This window comes from Bufo bufo, chromosome 6, assembly GCF_905171765.1.
Source record: "Bufo bufo chromosome 6, aBufBuf1.1, whole genome shotgun sequence".
In the NCBI taxonomy this organism is placed as follows: domain Eukaryota; kingdom Metazoa; phylum Chordata; class Amphibia; order Anura; family Bufonidae; genus Bufo; species Bufo bufo.
Window position 1 is genome coordinate 332433842 of NC_053394.1, and position 26032 is coordinate 332459873.

The following is a 26032-nucleotide window of genomic DNA, read 5'->3' on the forward strand; positions in this document are numbered from 1 at the left end:
ATGCCATAATGGTCCAGTTTGACCACTTTGACTGACAATTATATCGAAGTTATATGTGAATGATGGTGATTTGTAGATATAAGGCAGTTTTTCACTTGGTAGTGACAGCCGGCTGTGATGCCATATTGTCTCTCATTTTTAAAGTACCGCATGAAGAAACCTGGAGCTATGGGTGCACAACAGGTCCACTTTAATGCCAAAGAACAAGATCATACCAAACATAATTGTTTCTACAGATCATTTTTTTAAATCATTCTGTGGAAGTAATAAGGGACTTCTGATGGACTCACAAAGAACGTTTCAGCCAACAGGAAGTTCTGAGATCATTAAATTTGCAAGTGGAGGAGGACTTCCTACTCATACACATCAGCACACTCCCATAAATCTACACATTGTCACTTTTAGAGAAATACATTATTTTTAGGAAGGGTTTGATGGACTCCAAGACAAAGCATGAATAATGCAAATGGAGGTACAAGGTTCTTCTAGTCTATCTCATGATACAGTGTTTTATAAAGTAAAGTATAAGACCAACGTATGCCAGGAAAGAGAGAATCTGATTAAACTGCTGAATGTGGATGTGGGGGAAAGATGATCTATTATTGGTAGCAGAGATTTAGCACGGTGGCCATGAAGGTCTTTCCAGGTAGATAGGTTCTTATGGTTCAAAAGTCCACCAATCAGCTGCAACACAGAAAGAAACCATAAATAAATACTATTTGTGAAGTTCTGCGTAAAATATATCAGACATGTATAGCAGTTTTACAGCAAACATTATGTGAAATCTGAGAATATCTTTACTACCCTCTCTAAAAGTTCCATAATTCTGGAAGCTATGGATAAAAACATGACTGGCCGTCCTGACTGATGGGGACACTGTTTTTTGGGCCAATCCAAGCAGTCCATAGCAGCAGGTCACCCTACTAGTTATTAGAGGCCCAGCCTATCCCTTCCAAAAGGGAATAGTGAAGCTAATGGCAGCAATGTCGTCTTTAATCAAGCGTGGGTTGTTTAGGTTCCCTCTCACCTCCATGTTTTTCTCTTCCCCCTCTACCAAGGTTCAGGACACTTGTTGTTCCAACCACCCTCCCCTGTTCTTGGCCAGTTTTAGGATGAAAACAGGCATTTTTGATATGTTTTGTGAGCAGTGTTGTAGTTGCTATGAACATTTATCTTGTTTTAGTTCTAGTTTGTTGCTTGCTTTGGTCCTTACTTGTGATCATTTTAACTCACAGCTGGCTTTTGGCAAAGGAAAACAAGCAGGGGATCAGCTTTCAAGGCAGACTTACCCACAAGGAGTCGAGCAGTTGGCATACTGCTTTGAAGGTTAAAGGGACTGTCTGGTCTCAGAATTGACTTAAAGGATATGTACACCTTTGGGGGCAATTTTTTTTAAATTAGTGCATTATGAGCTAAAGAAAAAATTAAATTGGTCTTTATTAAAAATATGGAGTCATTTTCTCTGTACACAACTGAGAAGCTCTGTTATCAGGATCTGAATTTTCTCTCTGCTCCATCAGACAGCTAGCTGTTGGGTTCCTTATCTCTGCTCTCTGACCTTATAAGCACTCATCAAAGCTCAATCTTTATCTTACTGATAAGAATGTGGCTTAAATAAGTGTTTATGGCTCTTAGTAATTTAGAGATAGGGGTTATTAGATGACCAGCACAAAGTGAAATTGAAAGTAGGATGCACACAGCTTGAAAAACAGTTAACCCTTTGTGACAGAATGGCTCAATATTTTTTATATGTAGATATAATGAAATAAATGATTTTTAGCCCCAAATGAGTAAAATGCATTCATTTAAAAAAAAGTGCCCCCGAAGGTGTACATAGCCCTTAACCCCTGCCAGTGGCCAGTCATTAGCCTCAGTGATCACATGTGCTTTAGCTGTGCTGCTCTAGCACATGTGACCAGTGAGGCCAGTGACTGACTGCAGTGGTCACAAGACCAAGCTAGTTCCTGTCCTTGGGTACCTGACTGGGAAGGGAGCAGCAGCACTATGGACAGGTGAGTGTATTTAATCTTATTATTTGGGCATGCATTACTGACAGGAGTTAAGTCGACTGCTAGGGCGAACAACCCCTTCAAGTGTCTTGTCATTTGATGGTGGAGAATTTGATTAGGAACTTTGGCTTCATCTCTCAAAAAAAAAAATAATAATAATAAAAAAGATATATACACCCCAAAGTATTTTCAATAAAAAACTACAGATTGCTCTGCAAAAAAAAAGAAGCTCTCACACAGCTCTGTAGACATACATATAAAATAAAGTTTTAGGGCTCAGATATAGAAAAACGATATAAATGTGGTATCGCTGTAATTGTATTGTCCCAAAGAATGAAGTTAACAGCTCAGTTTTACTGCATAGGGAACTCCATAAAAAGGAAACCCATAAAACTATGTCAAAATTATAATTTTTCCCAATTCCACCACCTTTCCAGCTTCCCACTACAGAGCATGCAGTATAAAAATTGCCAATATAAAAAGTGCTATTCAAAAGTACAACTTGTCTCCATCTTATGGTTATGTGAATAGAAAAAAAAATGTATGGCTCTGGGAAGACAAGGAGAGTAAAAAACATAAACTAAGGGTCCATTCACACGTCCGTGGAATGGGTCCGCATCCGTTCCGCAATATCTGGAATATCCATTCTCAATGGGGCAGGAATGGATGCGAGAGCACAATATGTGCTCTCCGCATTTCCGGAGTGCGGCCCGATCTTCCGGTCCGTAGCTCCGGAAAAAAATAGAACATGTCCTATTCTTGTCCGCAATTAAGGACAAGAGTAGGCAGTTCTATGGGGGTGCCGGACGTGTGTATTGCGGATCCGCAATACACTATGGACATGTTAATGGACCCTAATATTGGTCCTGGTCCTTAAAGGTATTATTAAAGAATGCCCGTTTTTTCCCATTAGTTTTTTTAAATGTTGGGGAAGATGTCCTCAGATACTTGCTAACTGTTGTAGTTTTATTCTTTTGTCCTCCAATCTGCCACTATGCTGCGTGCAGTTAATGCTTGAACTGTATGGCCGTGCTGAGGAGGGGCAAGTGACCGTTACATGATACTTTTAAACTACAAAATTCCCACCAGCGCTGGTTGGTTTGTGCTGTGGAGTGCGCATGCTCACCCTGTGCAAGAGACAAAACAAGAGCAAGAGAGCAAGAGCAAGAGCAAGAAAAAGCACTGCTATGAGAAAATACTACTGCACATTTTCAAACTAGGAAAGATTCTCTGGAGGACGTCTCCAGCAGCAATAAGGTATCATTATTGGATTAGCTGGGGGTATCTGGGAGTTGTTTATTCTGGATAAGTGACATTTTCAAACATTGATTATTTCACAAATGAGTTAAAATGAGCCAGGATTATGATCCTGTGAATACCTCCATTAATGGGTGGTAGGGTAGTGGGGCTCCTATAAGTCTTATTCGAAAAATGTTGTGACTCCTGCATCTTTAATACAAGGCTGACCAACCTCATTGATGAAGATTTTAGGCAGGTGCACGTACCAGTAGGTAACACCAGTCGTGAATGTTCCACTGCTATTATAAATCCAACTTCATGATCTTTACCCTAACTTTACCTGGAAAAAGCATGGTCTTGATCTGTTCTGGACCTTCAAGGTAATCAATGATGGCTCTCTGGAACGTTTTGCTCTCTGCAGACTGGAGATGACTGCAAAATAAAAGAGAACATGATGTGGTAGAAACAAATAATGGTCTAGGTAGGGTTTATGACTAATCTGTACAACCAACAATACAATGCACTGAACAGTATCAGCAGAACAGCAGTGTGAAGGTTGCATCTATTTGTCAGTGTCTATATGTCATTGTCTATGACGCTTTCAAAAGGGTTGTGCAATCAAGACAACTTTTTATGAAATTATTTCTTAGGACTTGTTGAGCTAATTGTATCCTCCAATCAAGACCTCTAAGGTTGAGAATTACGTCAAGCATGGCTTTCATCTCTGGAGGACCCTCGGCAATGAAATGACATGAATAGACGCCCACTGATTTCAGTAAACACCATGTAATGATTAATTTAGCAGAAGCACTGTGAGCACTTAGGGACTCAACTGTTCCTTAAAATCAAATTTTCTGCAGGGGACCTTCAATGTGAGAAGGGAACAACCTAAAATCTATCAGGAGTTATGCTAAAAAGTAGGGCAGAGAAGAAATGAGCTTTGGCCACAAATCATGATTGTAATCTATTTGTGTTTTCTTTGTGAGAATCACAGCTAATTTATTTTAATATTTTTCAGAAATTGCTGTGTTATTTATAATTAGGCATCAGTGTATTGGAAGAACATAACTAGAGCAGCTGCAGATGAGTGTCCAAAGTAATTAAGGGAATGGGTGGACTGCTGTACAAGGCAGGTTATCAAACTTGGTTTTGCTTTCTCGGGAAAAAAAAATGTTTAGGGGATTATAATTTAATCAAATTACAATGTACAAATATTTAAATTACCAATCTTTTTATACCTAGGCCAGTGAGGCATCCTTTACATCTAATGGAAGCACAGAGATTCTCTACTGTAACAGCAGTGAGACTATGGAGCTCTCTGCCAGAGGAGATTGTGACAGTTGATTCATGTAACCAATTGATGGAGGTCCTGGATGCTTTTCTTAAATGTAAAAATATTGCAGGTTATGGGTTCTAGATTTCTGGAGATGGGGCATTACCCAAGAATTTATTTTAAGTGTCATATTTGGAGTTGTGAAGTAATTTTTTATATGGAGCAAATGGCAAAAGTTTTTTGTTTGCCTTCCTCTGGATCAACATGCAGGATTTTAGATTTCTTCTTCATGGACCCGTGTCTTTTTCCAATAATAAACAATTGTAACTAGATAATGTCAAATGTGAAGTACACATAATTAAAAGAATTATGTTTGATGAAGATCCCAGGACCATCATGGCTGTCCTAATAAAACTATTCCTGTGCATTCCCTTAAGAAACATTAATCGATTCCATTAAAAAGGGGTTCCCCAAGGTTTAAACCTATCACCTATCCACAGGCTAGGTCCACATGATCCCATTTTCAGAGCAGGTACTCTCATGGTGGTTGTGGTGAGCTGTAAAAGATTTGGATTTTTTTGGAAACCATGACTGGAGCCATAATTAAGAGACTGGTGTACATTCCTCATTCTCATACAGGATATAAATGGTATCTTAAAAACAGCAATTGTGTGCCATGACGAAAGGCCAGAGCTGATCTGTACTCATGTATGATCATAACATTATCTCTGCTCTCAGTTTTCTATAGCTGAGTGAGAATGACACAGAAGATATCTCAAAGATAATCCAGTATCTCCAGACACTACAGGGAGTGCAGAATTATTAGGCAAGTTGTATTTTTGAGGATTAATTTTATTATTGAACAACAACCATGTTCTCAATGAACCCAAAAAACTCATTAATATCAAAGCTGAATATTTTTGGAAGTAGTTTTTAGTTTGTTTTTAGTTTTAGCTATTTTAGAGGGATATCTGTGTGTGCAGGTGACTATTACTGTGCATAATTATTAGGCAACTTAACAAAAAACAAATATATACCCATTTCAATTATTTATTTTTACCAGTGAAACCAATATAACATCTCAACATTCACAAATATACATTTCTGACATTCAAAAACAAAACAAAAACAAATCAGTGACCAATATAGCCACCTTTCTTTGCAAGGACACTCAAAAGCCTGCCATCCATGGATTCTGTCAGTGTTTTGATCTGTTCACCATCAACATTGCGTGCAGCAGCAACCACAGCCTCCCAGACACTGTTCAGAGAGGTGTACTGTTTTCCCTCCTTGTAAATCTCACATTTGATGATGGACCACAGGTTCTCAATGGGGTTCAGATCAGGTGAACAAGGAGGCCATGTCATTAGATTTTCTTCTTTTATACCCTTTCTTGCCAGCCACGCTGTGGAGTACTTGGACGCGTGTGATGGAGCATTGTCCTGCATGAAAATCATGTTTTTCTTGAAGGATGCAGACTTCTTCCTGTACCACTGCTTGAAGAAGGTGTCTTCCAGAAACTGGCAGTAGGACTGGGAGTTGAGCTTGACTCCATCCTCAACCCGAAAAGGCCCCACAAGCTCATCTTTGATGATACCAGCCCAAACCAGTACTCCACCTCCACCTTGCTGGCGTCTGAGTCGGACTGGAGCTCTCTGCCCTTTACCAATCCAGCCACGGGCCCATCCATCTGGCCCATCAAGACTCACTCTCATTTCATCAGTCCATAAAACCTTAGAAAAATCAGTCTTGAGATATTTCTTGGCCCAGTCTTGACGTTTCAGCTTGTGTGTCTTGTTCAGTGGTGGTCGTCTTTCAGCCTTTCTTACCTTGGCCATGTCTCTGAGTATTGCACACCTTGTGCTTTTGGGCACTCCAGTGATGTTGCAGCTCTGAAATATGGCCAAACTGGTGGCAAGTGGCATCTTGGCAGCTGCACGCTTGACTTTTCTCAGTTCATGGGCAGTTATTTTGCGCCTTGGTTTTTCCACACGCTTCTTGCGACCCTGTTGACTATTTTGAATGAAACGCTTGATTGTTCGATGATCACGCTTCAGAAGCTTTGCAATTTTAAGAGTGCTGCATCCCTCTGCAAGATATCTCACTATTTTTGACTTTTCTGAGCCTGTCAAGTCCTTCTTTTGACCCATTTTGCCAAAGGAAAGGAAGTTGCCTAATAATTATGCACACCTGATATAGGGTGTTGATGTCATTAGACCACACCCCTTCTCATTACAGAGATGCACATCACCTAATATGCTTAATTGGTAGTAGGCTTTCGAGCCTATACAGCTTGGAGTAAGACAACATGCATAAAGAGGATGATGTGGTCAAAATACTCATTTGCCTAATAATTCTGTACAGGGTGTAATAACTGTGCTCTGTCTAAACATCCAAAAAGTTCCATTATCTTCAAAGCCTGTAGCTCCTCATCTTCACTTACTTTGTGCTTGAGCTGGACGCTAAGCTGACAACTAGACACGCTAATATTAATCTGCTCAGTTCTTTGCCGAAAATCTCTTTATTCAGGATATTAAAGTTTGTTTGGCAGAGGCAACCTTATTTTCTGATGTGATATCAAATTTGTTTCATGTCTTGGTGAGATATAAAACAAACTTTCTCTAGCATTATACTCCCATTTAAAGGGGGGGGGGGGGGGGCTAACAAATATATACAGTATATACACTGCTCAAAAAAATAAAGGGAACACTTAAACAACACAATGTAACTCCAAGTCAATCACACTTCTGTGAAATCAAACTGTCCACTTAGGAAGCAACACTGAGTGACAATCAATTTCACATGCTGTTGTGCAAATGGGATAGACAACAGGTGGAAATTATAGGGAATTAGCAAGACACCCCCAATAAAGGAGTGGTTCTGCAGGTGGTGACCACAGACCACTTCTCAGTTCCTATGCTTCCTGGCTGATGTTTTGGTCACTTTTGAATGCTGTCGGTGCTTTCACTCTAGTGGTAGCATGAGACGGAGTCTACAACCCACACAAGTGGCTCAGGTAGTGCAACTTATCCAGGATTGCACATCAATGCGAGCTGTGGCAAGAAGGTTTGCTGTGTCTGTCAGCGTAGTGTCCAGAGCATGGAGGCGCTACCAGGAGACAGGCCAGTACATCAGGAGACGTGGAGGAGGCCGTAGGAGGGCAACAACCCAGCAGCAGGACCGCTACCTCCGCCTTTGTGCAAGGAGGAACAGGAGGAGCACTGCCAGAGCCCTGCAAAATGACCTCCAGCAAGCCACAAATGTGCATGTGTCTGCTCAAACGGTCAGAAACAGACTCCATGAGGGTGATATGAGGGCCCGACGTCCACAGGTGGGGGTTGTGCTTACAGCCCAACACCGTGCAGGACGTTTGGCATTTTCCAGAGAACACCAAGATTGGCAAATTCGCCACTGGCGCCCTGTGCGCTTCACAGATGAAAGCAGGTTCACACTGAGCACGTGACAGACGTGACAGAGTCTTGAGACGCGGTGGAGAACGTTCTGCTGCCTGCAAAATCCTCCAGCATGACCGGTTTGGCATTGGGTCAGTAATGGTGTGGGGTGGCATTTCTTTGGAGGGCCGCACAGCCCTCCATGTGCTCGCCAGAGGTAGCCTGACTGCCATTAGGTACCGAGATGAGATCCTCAGACCCCTTGTGAGACCATATACTGGTGCGGTTGGCCCTAGGTTCCTCCTAATGCAAGACAATGCTAGACCTCATGTGGCTGAAGTGTGTCAGCAGTTCCTGCAAGACGAAGGCATTGATGCTATGGACTGGCCCGCCCGTTCCCCAGACCTGAATCCAATTGAGCACATCTGGGACATCATGTCTCGCTCTATCCACCAACGTCACGTTGCACCACAGACTGTCCAGGAGTTGGCAGATGCTTTAGTCCAGGTCTGGGAGGAGATCCCTCAGGAGACCGTCCACCACCTCATCAGGAGCATGCACAGGCGTTGTAGGGAGGTCATACAGGCACATGGAGGCCACACACACTACTGAGCCTCATTTTGACTTGTTGTAAGGACATTACATCAAAGTTGGATCAGCCTGTCGTGTGTTTTTCCACTTTAATTTTGAGTGTGACTCCAAATCCAGACCTCCATGGGTTGAAAAATTTGATTTCCATTTTTTTATTTTTGTGTGATTTTGTTGTCAGCACATTCAACTATGTAAAGAACAAAGTATTTCAGAAGAATATTTAATTAACTCAGATCTAGGATGTGTTATTTTTGTGTTCCCTTTATTTTTTTGAGCAGTGTATATAACAATGAAAAATGGCGGCACAGGCCAATGAGCAAATCTGGGTGCACGTTCCTGAGGGAATAGGTTTCTTACCCCAATTATAGTCCAGAAAAATGAACAGCACTCCAATGTATAGTGAAAAAGTAAGAACTCCTTTAATCACCCATGCGGTGCAACGTTTCGGCTCAGTACTAGAGCCTTTTTCAAGCTTATATATATAAAAATGAGTTTCTGTCTGTCTGTTCTTTATGCGCGACCAAACGACTGGACCGTTCTTCACCAAATTAGGCACACAGGTACATCAGGTGTCCGGGAAGGTTTTAGACCGGGTCTCAGCACTCTAGGATGTACCGTTCCTGAGATATTCCCAAAAAATGACCCTCATTTGCCAATACAAGCATACAAGTCTTGCTCTTCAAACCCCAACTGTCATAAACACAGTTTTACTCCAGGTTTCCATAACAACCAAGCCAGTTTTCTTTACTGCTTAAAGGGGTGGGCACTGTGGAGGTAACTGTTTTTAAAGGGGCGGGCACAATGGAGGTCACTGTTATTAAAGGGGCGGGCAATGTGGAGGTCACTGTTATTAAAGGGGCGGGTGCTATGAAGGTCACTGTTAAAGGGAAAGGCACTGTGACAGTTACTGTTAAAGGGGCGGTCACTGTGAAAGTCACTGTTAAAGTGGTGATCACTGTGAAAGCCACTGTTAAGGGGGCGGTCACTGTGAAAGTCACTGTTATAGGGGCCGTCACTGTAAAAGTCACTGTTAAAGGGGCGGTCACTGTGAAAGCCATAGTTAAAGGGGCGGTCACTGTGAAAGTCACTGTTAAAGGGATGGTCACTGCTAAAAGGGCAGTCACTGTTAAAAGGGCAGTCACTGTTAAAAGGGCGGTCACTGTGAAAGTCACTGTTAAAAGGGTGGTCACTGTGAAAGTCACTGTTAAAGGGGCGGTCACTGTGAAAGTCACTGTTAAAGGGGCGGTCACTGTGAAAGTCACTGTTGAAGGGGCGGTCACTGTGAAAGTCACTGTTAAAGGGGCTGTCACTGTGAAAGTCACTGTTAAAGGGATGGTCACTGCTAAAAGGGCAGTCACTGTTAAAAGGGCAGTCACTGTGAAAGTCCCTGTTAAAGGGGCGGTCACTGTGAAAGTCACTGTTAAAAGGGTGGTCACTGTGAAAGTCACTGTTAAAGGGGCGGTCACTGTGAAAGTCACTGTTAAAGGGGCGGTCACTGTGAAAGTCACTGTTGAAGGGGCGGTCACTGTGAAAGTCACTGTTAAAGGGGCTGTCACTTTGAAAGTCACTGTTAAAGGGGCGGTCACTGTGAAATATTTTTGTCATTGAAGAAGAAGCGCATCAGCTCCAAAATGTATCTGGCCTGATTACGAACAACTCTGTTAAAGGGGCGGTCACTGTGAAAGTCACTGTTAAAGGGGCTGTCACTGTGAAAGTCACTGTTAAAGGGATGGTCACTGCTAAAAGGGCAGTCACTGTTAAAAGGGCAGTCACTGTGAAAGTCCCTGTTAAAGGGGCGGTCACTGTGAAAGTCACTGTTAAAAGGGTGGTCACTGTGAAAGTCACTGTTAAAGGGGCGGTCACTGTGAAAGTCACTGTTAAAGTGGTGATCACTGTGAAAGCCACTGTTAAGGGGGCGGTCACTGTGAAAGTCACTGTTATAGGGGCCGTCACTGTAAAAGTCACTGTTAAAGGGGCGGTCACTGTGAAAGCCATAGTTAAAGGGGCGGTCACTGTGAAAGTCACTGTTAAAGGGATGGTCACTGCTAAAAGGGCAGTCACTGTTAAAAGGGCAGTCACTGTTAAAAGGGCAGTCACTGTGAAAGTCCCTGTTAAAGGGGCGGTCACTGTGAAAGTCACTGTTAAAAGGGTGGTCACTGTGAAAGTCACTGTTAAAGGGGCGGTCACTGTGAAAGTCACTGTTAAAGGGGCGGTCACTGTGAAAGTCACTGTTGAAGGGGCGGTCACTGTGAAAGTCACTGTTAAAGGGGCTGTCACTGTGAAAGTCACTGTTAAAGGGATGGTCACTGCTAAAAGGGCAGTCACTGTTAAAAGGGCAGTCACTGTGAAAGTCCCTGTTAAAGGGGCGGTCACTGTGAAAGTCACTGTTAAAAGGGTGGTCACTGTGAAAGTCACTGTTAAAGGGGTGGTCACTGTGAAAGTCACTGTTAAAGGGGCGGTCACTGTGAAAGTCACTGTTGAAGGGGCGGTCACTGTGAAAGTCACTGTTAAAGGGGCTGTCACTTTGAAAGTCACTGTTAAAGGGGCGGTCACTGTGAAATATTTTTGTCATTGAAGAAGAAGCGCATCAGCTCCAAAATGTATCTGGCCTGATTACGAACAACTCCATATTGTCACGGCTGAGGATGGGGAAAACCCTCAGCCGTGCGATGCCAGAATAGGTTAGGTCGCTACTTGGCTAGTACCACAGAATTAGGGAGCAGGTCACCTCCTAGAGCTTCCCTAATTTGACCCTGACTCCTAGCTGCATGAGCCGCCCTTGAAGGTAGGAGGGCTCATGCTCAGGAACCTCGGATCCCTACTGACCCTCCGCCGATCCCTGAACTAGGAGCTGGGTAGACAGCCCGTTCCTCCTGCACGCAGAGCAACAGGAGTCTAAAGTGGCCAAGCTATAAAGAAAGGGGAACAGAAACAGACATATGGCAATGGCAGGTAAGTGCAACAAGTACCACACCTACCTGCCACAGACAAAGGAGCCTGGAACCCAAGTATAAGTGCTGCTGTCCACAAACACAAGAGACAGAGCACACACCACACAGGAAGCCAGGAAACCATACGCTGCAATAAATAAGCATAACATCAGGTATCACAAGGGTGGCCCTCACTGGCAGATGGTATCTGAGACCAGGAGGGTGCCTCCAGCCCACTACAAGGCTGGAGTACCCCTCAGCTTCTGAAACACAATAGAAGCTATATATGCCCAAGTAGCCACACCCACACAGACACACCCAGTGGACACACACTAGGAAGGGAATTAACCCTTCACACACCAGGGAAGGGAAGACAGCAACTTAAAGGGAAAGTGCACACAACTCAAACCCTGTGCACACCAAACAGGGAATGTGCACACATATAAAGGCAGGTTGCCAGGTGCAACCGCATGCACATTGCAGCAAGCTGCCCAGCACCAGCTCAGGCTGCCACACTGCAATACAACCACATGTTGCCAACGGCAACCACAAGTGAGGCAACAAACTAGCGGCCCTCACCTGTGGCTGAAAATAAAACCAAACCGCAGGCAACAGCATGCGGATCCTGAGTCACGACCATAACCATGGTCGTGACACATATCCACAATGCAGTGATCTTTCATCACAATCTTTCCCCACGTGGCACTGGCATTCCTTTACAGCAAGGGTGCATGCGCCCACCTCCGATCACTCTGGAATCAGTGCATGACCACACTGCATGACCACCAGGTGGAGACTTAGGCTGAGTTCACACGAGCGTGTCCGGATAAGGTCCGGATGCGTTGTGGCAAACCCGCGTGAGTAGGTACTCCATTGCAGTCAGTTTTGACTGCGATTGCGTTCCGTTGTTCGTTTTTATCGTGCGGGTTCCATGCATTTTGCACGCGCGTGATAAAAAACTGACTAGGGTACCCAGACCCGAACTTCTTCATTGAAGTTCAGGTTTGGGTTCGGTGTTGTGTAGATGTTATTATTTTCCCTTATAACATGGTTATAAGGGAAAATAATAGCATTCTTTAATATAGAATGCTTAGTAGGTGGTCAATTGAGGGTTAAAAAATAAAAAATAATTAACTCACCTTCTCCTCTTGATCGCGTAGCTGCTGGTCTCTTCTTACATCTTTAATCATGAGCTGCCGGCTAAAGGACCTGTGGTGACGTCAGATCACATGGTCCAATCACATGGTCCATCACCACGCTCAGCTTTAGCCATCAAGAGACTGTCTATGCTGCCTATACCTGGTTCCTGGTTTTCAGAGGGTGAGGACAAGCACTATTACCAACATATGAGTTTATTTGGCACTTATTTGGCACTCTCTACTAATATACACTACAGCTAGCAAACTTTCAACTTTTACTAGACATCAGTGCTAAGTGGAGATGCTGTAATTATGCATGCAGAGATTTTTATGTACTATTTACCACCATTATTGATATTGATACAGCGATTTAAGGATACACACATCACTATATACGTATTACCCAACACCGCCATCTGGAGGATATTTGGTGTTTAAAATATAACATTCCTCCATCAATAGTGGATACTGCATCTTGTGGACATTACTGGACATCTAATTGCTCCTATTGTTTTTTATTATTACCTATTGTAGGGGAGGGCCCCACCAAGTAGGCTACATATAAGGTTTGTATGTTTTTTGGGGGGGATTTTTAAAAATTTATCGCTACATACAGTGTTATATTATATTTTTCATTGTGATCACTAATTATATTTAGTTACAACATTGATAATGTTTTTGCTGCCTGGCCCTGTCAATCAAAGTGGAGAGTGAGCGGTAGTTGCAGAGAGCGGAGCTTCTAGGTGTAATCGCAACAGCACCATTGCTCCTAGAGGCTCATATTCATATATTAAGACATAATTTTTCTCAGCAATGCGAGCACATATGAACATGGGACCAACACAGATGCCTTCAGCTGCCAAGTGCACATGTTACAGGTCAGCCAGTTTTTATACGTACAAATCTGCTGACAGATGCCCTTTAAGAAGTGTATTATATGGCAATTCCTGCCTAGAATGTTATTATTGGAGTTGCTTTTGCAACCTTACAAGCCATGGGTGAATTTCCAGAACAGACAATTGTACGCTCATGCTGGCACCATATACATATATATATCAATGGATCAGCTTCCTTCAGCACTATGGGGCACATATATTAAGACCGTTGTTTTAGGCGCGGTCCTAATAAGCCCCTGCACTGGAGGTGGATTGGAAAAGTTATGAAAAGGCACCGCCGATTCTAAATGTAAGACATCTTCCTTGCTGTCTTACATTTAAGCCAGGCATAGAAAATGATTAATGAGACAGGCCTGACAACCTGTCCCCTTCCCCGCCCCCTTTTTTAGACCTGGCATAAGTGGGGAAGAAGTGTAGTGTCCTGGAAAAGGGGTACTGTGAAGTTTGGACATTTGTGGACATTTGCCCCCATTTCCCCAATGCAAAGTTATAAAGTGCTTACTTTATTTCACTTGAAAGGGTTAACTTGCACTGTTTATACTGTGTAACTGTGTAATACTGTGTAACTGCATTTTATATGTATGTTGTGATATATACCCTGTTCGTTTGCACTATATTTGCAAGGCTCTGTAGAAAGGGTTAATGAATACTGAGAGACATTTGGGACTTTGAATGAGAAGCTGGTAATTTTCCACAGCTGCCATAGGGTTTAAAGAAGAACATGTTTTAGAGGGAAAAACCCAGATGTTGTTTACCACCAAAACCAGACAGACCGACCTTTTGAATGTTTGGTTTAGCTCTGTTGTCATGTCTGGATACTTGTTTTTGTCTGGAAAACTGCTGTGTCATTGCCATTGAGTATCACTGAAGCTCTAATGTAGGTCTATGCCAGATGGGAGTGGTAACTTTGTAATTGTTTGTGCTGAGTTTCTCCAGTCCACCCCACTAGAAGGTTCCAGTCTAGCTACAAATTATATATAAGGAGAACAGTCAGAACCCCTAGTGTTCTGCAGTTAGGGATCTGTGCTTGGAGGAGGAGACTCTGCCAGTCTGCATGAGTGACTAGAAGAAGATGCTGAGATGGGGACGCTGAGCCACAGACCATGGGTCACCAGCTCTGTGACCAAGGAGCCACCCGGACTACTGAGCTACAGACCGTGCACCTCCAGTCTTGGACCAGGGTACCAGCCTTCTGAGAGACAGAGAGGGACAGCTAGCTCAGGCCTTTCCTCAGCATCAAACCCTTCTTCTGCCAGGAAGGAGACAGCGGAAGCCAGCCCCATGCCTCTCCGTATTGTTTTGCACCTGAATTCCTCAAATAAAGAAGCACACTGGTTAACTGCAGACCCTGACTCTTTGGACTTATATCCCATTGGGGTGCACCATGTCTGACCATCCCTTCTGGAGAGCTGCAACGCGTGGCGTAGCGTTGGGGCCACCCAAACCCGGCCACCGCAATTGTCACAGATTCTGCCGCAACATGGCGCGCAACAGGATATGCACCAGATATGCCACAAAGGTGGCATATATCTGGTCGGAAATGACCCCCTAAGTGCCTTGTGATAATATAGGGCGCCAGTGAGAATTTCAAAATTTCTGTTACTGTGTGGCAAATCCATAGCAGCACACATGTCAATTATTTTAATCATTTCATGTTGAGATTAGGTGGCGGATTGTTGTCTCCTCATTAGACACAATTATTATTATACACCAACATCTACATCCAGAATCCATGAGTGAGGTGACAATTACCTGGAGAATACAGCCTGGCAGTAGATTTTGGGGAGCAAATATCCGCTGTGTCACACTGCTCAAGTCTCTTTGTGTAAGCACAGTTTCCTTGCAGACACCTCCATTTACCTGCTCAAGGTCTCATGCTGTGAATTTTACCTAGATTAAGGGAACAGGTTTCCCGTTACTCCCTGGGCACTATTCTTAGACTGGCATCCCGCTGTTTCCAGCAGCAGGTGATAACTTCTAATTTGTGAGCCTTCTCAGTTCTGTGAATCCCAGCGCTACACAATGTCCTTTTTTATGTTCTTTTTGTCAAAAAGAGCTGGATCTTACGATTACCTTCCACCTGAAATGTTTGTATAGAATTTATTTAAAGACACAGAACCTTCTATCAAGGGTGGGGATTCCATTTGTGTAACCTGCATCGCAGCCCTGTAGGCAAGTGGGCCCACTTTTAAAAAACAAATTCCTACTGTGTATCTGATTTTATGCAAGGGACTGTGCTAATGAATTCTATGGCTCCAAACAGATTTATTCAAGAGCCAATGGCCCCATATTGTTCCTGCACAGGGGCCTGTTGCTGTCTATATCCACCCATGTTCTCCGTGTGTTCCAGTTAGTAAAGTCATGTTCATCAGTCTCATGGCCTAGGGGCAGGTCAGTCCTATGCAAGATAATTGCCCTGGTCTGCAATATCAAACACAACCACTATCCGATGTATGGAGCTGTGCTTAGTATGCTGTGAGGAGGCCAGAGAGCTAACCAGAGTGTTGCAGCTTTTTCAAACAGCTTATCGGTGGCAGTGCCAGGAGTCGGGCCCCCATCGATCAGCTATTGATGACTGTTCCTGAATTTTGTACTCTGGGAAAATCTCTTTAAATACCTGATATGTGCTGGGACCCCTAACTATTGGGGAATGGAGGTCCACTTCCTACCATGAGTGAATGGGTAGGTGACCATGCATGTCAGGGAATATGCACTAAAGGACAGAAATATACGCAGAAAATACTGAAATGTTGTAGATTATCCTCAAAAAGTATATGAAACATGTTCATGATACTTACGTCTTCCAAGACTCCTCATTTCTCCATATTTCATATAGGATGTAGCCTGGGTGGGAGTGATGGTCTCGGGTGGATACACTGAAAAGACACATTTTCATTAAATGTTACTCTCAAAATCTCAAGCTGAAACCCCATCAATCAGCTGTTATCTCCGTGGGAAGCTGTGGCCATCGGAAGGGGAAATGGAATATTATACGGTATCACAGTTGTGTTACTGAGCCAAGGACTGGACCAGATTCTATCCTGGGAGACCAGGACAGCCCTCCCAAACTCATGTTGCCACCAATATTATATTCTAAGATCTTTATATCCAGTTAGCAATTGATTAAAGGGGTTATCCCATGATTTATGTAAAAAAAATTAAAGGGTCACTAGTAGTTCGATATATAATAGAGACATAGCAAAAGTTTTGATTGGTGGGGGTCTTAGCCCTGAGACCTTCCCTGATCACTAGAACGCAGAGACAGAAACGTTCCCATATAACACTGCAGGAGAGGAAGCAAGATGGACCCAATAGAAGGTCTATGAGCCCTTTTCGATTCCATCCCCGGCAGTGAGGAGAGAGATTATGATATGCAAGCGCTTCTCCCCCTTAGTTCTAGCAATTGTTGGGGTTCCTTGCACTCAGACCCCCACAGATCAAAAGTTTTGATACGTCTCCATGACATATCAAAAGTTTTATAAAAACTCAGTGACCTTTTAAAATTCAGCATCATATAGCACATGACAATCTTTTTCTAACAAAGCTACAACCAGCCCTGTACCTCACATGGTTCCAGAGATCTCCCCATTCAATTGTTCCAATTACTCTGCTAGATTAATTTCAGGCTGGTAGCTCAGGGTGTGTGTACTTTCTCAGGAGGTGTGTCCTTTCTGCTGCAGCTCGCTTCCTTTCACAGCTCAATGGTGAGTCCTTTCTGCTGCAGCTCTCTCCCTGTAACAGCTTCTAACAGTAGATAGCACTTGCAGTTGAAGAATGGTACTGAGCATAGGCATCCATCTCAGTGATGTTACAGAGGTGGACACAGAAATAAGGTAATGAACAAACTGCAGGTGGCGCCATACAGATACATTTTATTGACTAACATAGTGGCTATACCAAATTTTTAATTACAAGTAATTCAGCTCCACGTTCTGGTTTCAAAAATGTAGAACATTTTTGGTGGGACAACCCCACAAGAGATGAGATTCATCTTTAATACTAAGATCTTATGGGTTCTCCAAGACTACAATAGCGATGTGGCCATTAAAGAGGTCGTCCGACCTCAATAAAAAAAATAATTTGTCTTACTTCGATCACTAGAAACATAGAAACATAGAATGTGTCGGCAGATAAGAACCATTTGGCCCATCTAGTCTGCCCAATATACTGAATACTATGGATAGCCCCTGGCCCTATCTTATATGAAGGATGGCCTTATGCCTTTCCCATGCATGCTTAAACTCCTTCACTGTATTTGCAGCTACCACTTCTGCAGGAAGGCTATTCCATGCATCCACTACTCTCTCAGTAAAGTAATACTTCCTGATATTACTTTTAAACCTTTGCCCCTCTAATTTAAAACTATGTCCTCTTGTAGCAGTTTTTCTTCTTTTTAATATTCTCTCCTCTTTTACCTTGTTGATTCCCTTTATGTATTTAAAAGTTTCTATCATATCCCCTCTGTCTCGTCTTTCTTCCAAGCTATACATGTTAAGGTCCTTTAATCTTTCCTGGTAAGTTTTATCCTGCAATCCATGTACCAGTTTAGTAGCTCTTCTCTGAACTCTCTCCAAAGTATCGATATCCTTCTGGAGATATGGTCTCCAGTACTGCGCACAATACTCCAAATGAGGTCTCACTAGTGCTGTTATGTTATGTTATGTTACTAAGTCCTTGTATAGCGCTCTAGAGGAACTCAATCCGATCGAAGCGCTTGTGGACGGCTATATTTGTGAGCCCCTACGTCATCCTACACAAATAGCCAGGTCTTAGCCAGCTTCCTAAATTCCAGGTAATCTGATGTTGTTCTGATATGTTCTGGGAGGGAGTTCCAGATCTTGGGGGCTAATGCTGAGAAACGTCTGTCTGTTCAGTAGTGCTCTGTAGAGCGGCATGAGCACCTCCCTCTTTCTACTAGTAATGCCTCTCCCTATACACCCAAGCATTCTGCTAGCATTTCCTGCTGCTCTATGACATTGTCTGCCTACCTTTAAGGCTGCATTCACACGTCCGTGGTGTGTTGCGGACCCGCAAATTGCGGGTCCGCAACACACCAGCCCGGCTCCCCTATAGAAATGCCTATTCTTGTCCGCAAGCTGCGGACAAGAATAGACATGCTCTATCTTTTTGCGGAGCTGCGGACCCAAAATCGGGGCCGCGCTCTGCAAATTTTAGTTGCCAGATTTCTGACCATTCCTCTAGTTTTCCTAAATCCTTTTCCATTTGGTGTATCCCTCCAGGAACATCAACCCTGTTAAAAATCTTTGTGTCATCAGCAAAAAGACACACCTTACCATCGAGGCCTTCTGCAATTTCGCTGATAAAGATATTAAACAATATGGGTCCCAGAACAGATCCCTGAGGTACCCCACTGGTAACAAGACCATAGTCTGAATATACTCCATTGACTATTGAGAAATGACTATTCTCATCTAAAATACAGACAAGATTAGGACATGCTCTATAATCTTCGGAATGGACATACAGATGCGGACAGAACACAGATGACATCTCTGTGCTGTCCATTTTATGCACACCTATAATAATGAAGGCATCTTTGTGCTATCTGCTAAAAATTCGGATAGCACATAGATAGAAGATATGGCCATGTGATGGAAAACGTGGTAAATATACAAATACAACCCCTTTCCTTCTCGTTTTGTATTATAGTATAGAAATTCCATAGGATTAAGACTTTAGGAAACAATTTTCCAGAAAAGTTTTCCAAGGAGAATGTTTTCTTAAGAGACATTTTTAGATGTGCTTCTGTCAGCTGTAACATCTCACTCAAAGGTTCAGCGAGATAAAATAATTCTTCTTTCCCCACCACACAATTCAAAGGTGACATTTATCATCTGAACACTGAGTCATTCTCTAGATCTGGTTAGAATCACACCTTGACTTTTTATTCTGATATATTCTTCCATGAATTGAATCTGTAAAAACATACACGCTAAAGTACGCATAATGGAAGTAGGTTATACGTTAATGTTTTTTTTTATCCAGCTATGAAATAATATATACTTTGTATTATATAGAAGAACAGATCAGGAACCAAGGTTACATTTAAAGGAGCGGGTAACCTAAGGTAGCTACTAATATCTGTCACATGTACAACGCATGGCCAACCATATATCACATCAATACAGTATGTGCTTGTCAAAAATCTCAGTCCAAACCAGTGGATCTAACTCTATCTAAGGAGGTGGTCTGGCCCTCCATTTGTTGTGCTTTCTAAGATTATAGAGCTGCAAGCACTCCACGGGTTGTTGGACATTTTATGTTGGGGCAAAGGTCATCCCTTGTGGTAGATATTCCAATTCATCTTCCTTGAAAACCAGACAACTTTTTCAAAACCAAATTCAGTGAGGTCCACCAGGATTCCACCAGGGTGTCTGTCATTTTGACAGCAAGAATAAGGCCTCTTTCACATGTCAGCAAATTGTGGATGTGAGCTGTCCACGGTTTCAACAGTCAGCACGTCATCAACAGTGGTTTTCCATGAACTGTGCTTCCATGATGACACTATAGAAGCATGCTCTATTTTTGTCTGTGATTACGGATCCCCCACGCACATTATAGTCTATGGGTCCATGAAAACCTCAGAAACAACACAGATGGGATCCAGGTTTGGTCCTTTGGAATACAGATGAAAGACTGAAGGCAAAAGATGGACACATGGACCAAACACAGATCCTTCACTGACCAGCTTGCCACGGATGTCATCTCATCACGGACAAGTGACAGAGGCCTAACACTGCATATTGTGCTATTATTGCTGTCAGTAGTATGGATCTGATAATGAAATCTCCAAACATCAGTGTGAACCTACTCTTAGCTTTTGTCTAATGGTCTAAAATTTAATTACCGGAAAACCCTTTTAAATAGGAAAAAATGTTTAATTCAACTGCAGAGAAAATGTAACGAAAAGGCAATGTACCACAGGTAGGAATAAAGTTTAGGAGAAATTTACTAAGCTAAATTCACCAGAATACTGGCTTAATTTCCTCTAAAAAATTGTGCCACATTTATTATGTGTTTTAGCCACTTTTTGTATAGAGTTAAACAAGAGAGTGTAACTTAGCAGGATAAGGTGTGGTTTAGAACAAAAGTGGCCTGGCTTACAATGCTTCATCCAATCTGAAACTTCTAAACCCGGGGTGACCTTAGCAAGAGAAATGTTCCAACTGATTGACTTTCAGCGATGAAGACCGTTTAAGTCAAGGTGGGCTACTGTATGTTATTTTGTAACTGAAATGTTGGCGGCATTCTACTAAGCTGTCACCCCCAAGCGCTAGTCCATCAACAAAAAGTAGCTATCCATCGCAAACATGTGTTTACTGAGGGGCGAGTTCTAGATATGCAACGCAACCTCTGCCCAATGTTGTGATGATCCGTGGTTGGTAAAGGGTGGCCACTCCTTGAACCACAGAGGTGAGAACAGACATTTCTCTAGGGGCAGATGGACCTTGGTGGGACCTTTTATGTTGTCTGAGATCACAAACCTCGGTCATTCTCCCTGTTGCTATTGAGTTACAATATTGATGTTCCCAGGGCCAGGACTCTTAAATATGCTCTGTAGGGGGGGCGTGGCCAACTGCCGTAATGGACGGCCGCATCTGAGTGAAGCTCCGGCTCCCGCCAACTATCCTGAGCCATCCTGATCCCCACATCTGCTGAAATTTGCCCCATCGAGCTTACCTAAACCAGCAGCCAGCGCTCTACCTCTGACATGAGCCCCAGCAAGGCACAGTTGGCGGCGGAGCGACTAAAGGAGTTTGCCAGGCAGGACTCCCAACATGGCGCTGCGGCTCCGTCTCCGACACGTGCGGCCAGCACCAGGAACCAGTCGTCACAACAGCCACTCACCGAGGCGGAGGCTGAACCTGAATTCACCCTGCAAGCCTCTCACCAGCAACTCATGGCAGCCATTACTGGGTGCCAGGTCTCCCTGACCGGGAAGATAGATGAGGTAAGGGTGGACCTGGGCCTATTACGCCAAGACGTGCAGCAGCTGCGCGAGCGGGTCCGAGTGACCGAGACCAGAGTATCAGACCTGGAGGATCTAACCAATCCCTTACCGGCAAGGATCACTGCAGTGGAGGCGTCTGTGGAGCTATTTCGCCAGAAATGTGACGACCTCGAGAACCGTGCGCGGCGCAATAATGTGCGCATCATTGGCATGCCTGAGCGGGCCGAGGGCCCAGATCCAGCGGTCTTCCTGGAGGGATGGTTCAAAGAGATATTTCCCAATGCTGCTTTCTCAGCTGCGTACACGGTGGAAAGGGCGCACCGGGTACCTGCCAGGCCGTTACCTCCTGGTGCCCCCCCAAGACCTCTACTAGCTCGCATGTTAAACTGGCGGGACAGAGATCTCATTCTGGCACAGGCCAGGGTCGCACAGAAGATATCATTAGGCTCTGCGAACATTTCACTGTATCCGGATTTTTCTGCTGACCTTCAAAAGAAACGTGCTACCTTTGTCTCTATCAAGCGACGCCTCCGGGAGCTGAACCTCAAATATTCCATGGCGTATCCTGCTCGCCTGAGAGTTGTAGATGGCGACAAGTCACTTTTCTTCTCCAATCCTGCCGAAGCGGAGGACTGGTTGGCTGTGAGACGCCGACGTTCCCCTCCCAGATGATTTGGCTTGCATCTGAAGCTCTTCATGGACATGCCTGAGAGATGAAAAAGTTGCTGCGTGGACTGTACCCTGCTTGCCCCTATACCTATACATGACTTTTACTTTATTGTTCCCCTATGCTTCTGCTTTCCAACAATGATCCAAGTCAGAGCTGGGTAAAGTATTAATTCATATGGTTAACTGGCCTCAGGGTCATTGAGGGCTAATTGCGGGCAGTTCCTCATGCCAAGTTTTCATATAATCAGCAGATATAACTTCAAATGGGGGAGCCAGCTACTCCACCTGCATTGGGTTTTCACCTATATTCACCGTGCAGGTCCCCCAAACACATGGCCACTTGTTCACATAGATGTGATTATGTTTACCCCCTGTTGGGGTGGTTTAGTGTATTTGCAATATTTTTCGCTATTGATGCAATGTCTAACAAGCAAGATGTGAGAGTCCTACACAGTGCACGTTATTCCTGCCTTGGTGAACCCCAGGAGAGGGGTGATTATCCTTGTGTCTTTACCTGGTGTTTATCATGGCGGGTTTAAGAGTGATGTCCTGGAACGTCAGAGGTTTAGGCGGACCTAGGAAACGAATGGCTGTGTTTTCACATATCCGCAGCTTCGTGCCGCATATCTTGGGTCTGCAGGAGACGCACCTCACCACGGACACAGGAGGGAGAGTTAGGAAACCATGGGTTCAGTGGGTGGAAAGTGCATATGGCAACTCGTATTCTAAAGGGGTGTCATTATTGATCCACAGGGCGGTCAGATGGGAACCTCATCACACGTCTGTTGACCCTGAGGGGAAGTTTGTTTTTGTATACGCCCACATTAATGGTATGCCTTATGTGATTCTAAACATGTACAATCCCCCCCCTGCCAATCTTTCCCTGCTACAGGCTGCGGCAGGATTTGCAGCACAGTTCCCGTCGGCCGGGGTGCTTGGCATGGGGGACCTCAACTTGACCTTAGACGCTGTGAAGGATAGGTTTTGCAACCCGTCCAGTGACTCCTGCAGACGGACTCCGGGTAAAACTGCCTTGGCTCGCCTGTTAGATGAGCTTGGGTGGTTGGACATTTGGAGGGAGAGATACCCAGACAGAATTGAATTCTCTTGCTTCACTCCTTCTAGAGGAGCCTTATCTAGGATTGACTACCTCCTGGGCACCCCTGGCACCTTTATGACTACTCGAGAGATACATTACGGATCCCAGGGTCCATCTGACCATGCACCTATAATGGCCTCAATCACTGATCCCTACTGTGCTGTCCGTGTGCCCAAACAACGCATACACCCGTTCTGGTTATCTTTAATGTCCCTGAATGATAGGATACCTGACCAACTCCATTCATTCCTCGCTGTTAACTCAGCTGACACTCATCCGGCCCTGTTATGGGAGACTCTGAAAGCCTTCCTGCGTGGGTGCCTTAAGTCATCCATCTCTTACATTAAGAAAATCACTCGCCGTAGGGAGGAGGACTTGGGCACGCAGTGCAGGAATGCAGAATCTGCATATGTCTTAGACCCCACTGAAGAGAATAGGAAGGATTGGATGATGAAGGGTAGACAGTACATGAACCACTTGCAAGAAAAAAGTGACCGTAGGATGCTTTTCATGCAGCAACAAACCTTTGAACAGGGCAGCAGGGTGGGGAAGGTGCTGGCGCAGGTAGTGAGGAGGAATAACATGTCTCCGCCGATATTACGCATTAGCGACAGGGAAGGGGAGGTGGTGTCTGAGCCTGAGGGTATCTTGGATCGGTTCAGGGAATTCTATCAAGACCTGTATGGCTCTCGTGCTCAGTATACCACACAGATACTAGAGGACTACCTTCAGGGGGTTTCCCACCCGCAACTGTCTGCTCTGGATAGGGAAATGCTGGATGGGGAATTCACCCTGGAAGAGGTAGAGGAGGCGATAGCGGGACTTAATTTAGGCAAAGCCCCCGGGCCAGACGGGATTCCATTGGAGGTGTATTCTAAATATAGGGATATCCTGGCACCACAGCTTCTGCGCATGTATAACGCCTCCCTGGATGCTGACGGTCTTCCAGAATCGTCGTACGAGGCCTCTATTGTAGTCTTGTTAAAACCTGACAAAGACCCTACAGAGTGTGGGTCGTACCGCCCTATATCGTTATTAAATCTAGACTACAAAATCCTCACAAAAATTCTGGCAAACAGATTGAACAGAGTAATATCGTCCATTATACATGAGAATCAATCTGGGTTTATCCCTGGTAGATCTACCTCCAGCAACATACGTAGGGCGCAGGTTATTGCTCAGCTGGGTTGCGCGGACAGGAGACTGTGGGCGTTGGCTGCGCTTGACACAGCCAAGGCGTTCGACTCTGTAGAGTGGCCTTATCTGAAACACGTCCTTGGATGTTTTGGTTTTGGTCCTAGTTTCATTAGGTGGGTCAATATCATTTATAAATCCCCATCCGCGAATATTCTGATCAATGGCTCTCTATCGTCAACGTTTGCACTATACAGGGGGACCAGGCAGGGATGTCCCTTGTCGCCTCTTTTGTTTGCGGTAGCTATCGAGCATTTAGCATTACGAATCAGGCAGGATAGTGTTTTTAAAGGCATAGCTATGGGAAATAGGGAGGACAGACTGGGCCTATATGCTGATGACCTCATTTTGTACATGGACTCAGTGGAGGTTACCTTGCCCCGAGCAATCACATTGATTGAGCAGTTTGGGGTCTTCTCTGGTCTATGCATAAATTGGGCAAAATCGGCCATAATGCCGCTATGGGCCGCAGAGTGGCCATCGGTATATCAGAATCTAATGGTAGTTGACAAATTCAAATACTTAGGAGTCAACATCACTAAAGACCCTGCCACCTCACATGACCTAAACACGAGCCCCTTGGTGTCATATTTCATAGATAAATTTAAGTCTTGGAATACCCTACCGTTGTCTATCATGGGACGCGTAAACCTAATCAAAATGATACTTCAGCCCAAAGCTTTGTACCTATTGGAACATGCGTGTGTACCCATACCACGCAAATTTTTCGATAAACTTCACTCTCTCATGGCAACATTTATATGGGGTAAGAACAGACGTAAATTGGCCGTGAAATCCTTACAGAGGAGCTGGGACGAGGGCGGGGCAGCCCTGCCGGATCTATTCTTGTATTTCCTTGCCGGCCAGTTGCGCTATTTGGTGCCATGGGTGACCCAGGATGTGCTTCCTAACTCAGAATATTACTTGCAGGAGTATTTGCATCTCTCCACCCTGTGGCCGGTTTTGGAGGGCCCGTTATCTCTAACAGGTCCACCCGTACTGATTCACAAGCTGGCGCATCAGGTGTGGAGGGCTGCAAAGATGCAGCAATACAGTGACTTACCAGATGATATACAACTATGGAACAACCCATTATTTCCACATTTGTTACACTGTGAAGGAGAGAGGATATGGAGAGGGTACGGTGTTTGCTATTTGAAAGATCTTTATGAGAATGGCATTCTGTTCTCTTTTACTCAGTTACAGACCAAAGCGGGTGTCTTAAGGCCACACTTCTTTAGGTATTTGCAGTTGAGACACGCCCTTCAGGCCCAGATTAGAGATCTTAAAAGACAAGTATCTCAATATCCGCTCATTGGGGTCTTCAGAACACAAGGACCGAGGGGACTGATATCCGCCTTATATACACATCTGCTCAACCTTAAAATTTCAGCTTCTCCACTGAGTGCAGAATGTAAATGGAGAGGGAATATACCCACATTGACAGATGGTGAGTGGAGTGAGGCCCTTGAAGCTCCGATAACTGTATCCCCGTCCCTTACTAACAGATTGATTCAGTTATTTATTCTGCATAGGTGTTACCTCACCCCTACTAGGCTATATAAAATGGGTAGAAGATCACACACCGGATGCCATAGATGTGCTCAGTTGGGCGCGGATTTTTGGCAC

General features: G+C 44.2%; 1 protein-coding gene across 1 annotated transcript in view; it reads right to left on the reverse strand.

Moving 5' to 3' along the window:
• Positions 1 to 277: 277 nt before the first annotated feature.
• NECAB3 (N-terminal EF-hand calcium binding protein 3) overlaps positions 278 to 26032 on the reverse strand; it is a 145132-nt gene continuing 119377 nt past the window's right edge. The window contains exons 11-13 of the mRNA XM_040436085.1: positions 16268 to 16345; positions 3589 to 3680; positions 278 to 684 (exon numbers count right to left, since the gene is read on the reverse strand). Of these exons, the coding sequence (XP_040292019.1) occupies positions 659 to 684; positions 3589 to 3680; positions 16268 to 16345 (196 nt within the window). The 3' untranslated portion in view covers positions 278 to 658. The remainder of the gene's footprint in view (positions 685 to 3588; positions 3681 to 16267; positions 16346 to 26032) is intronic.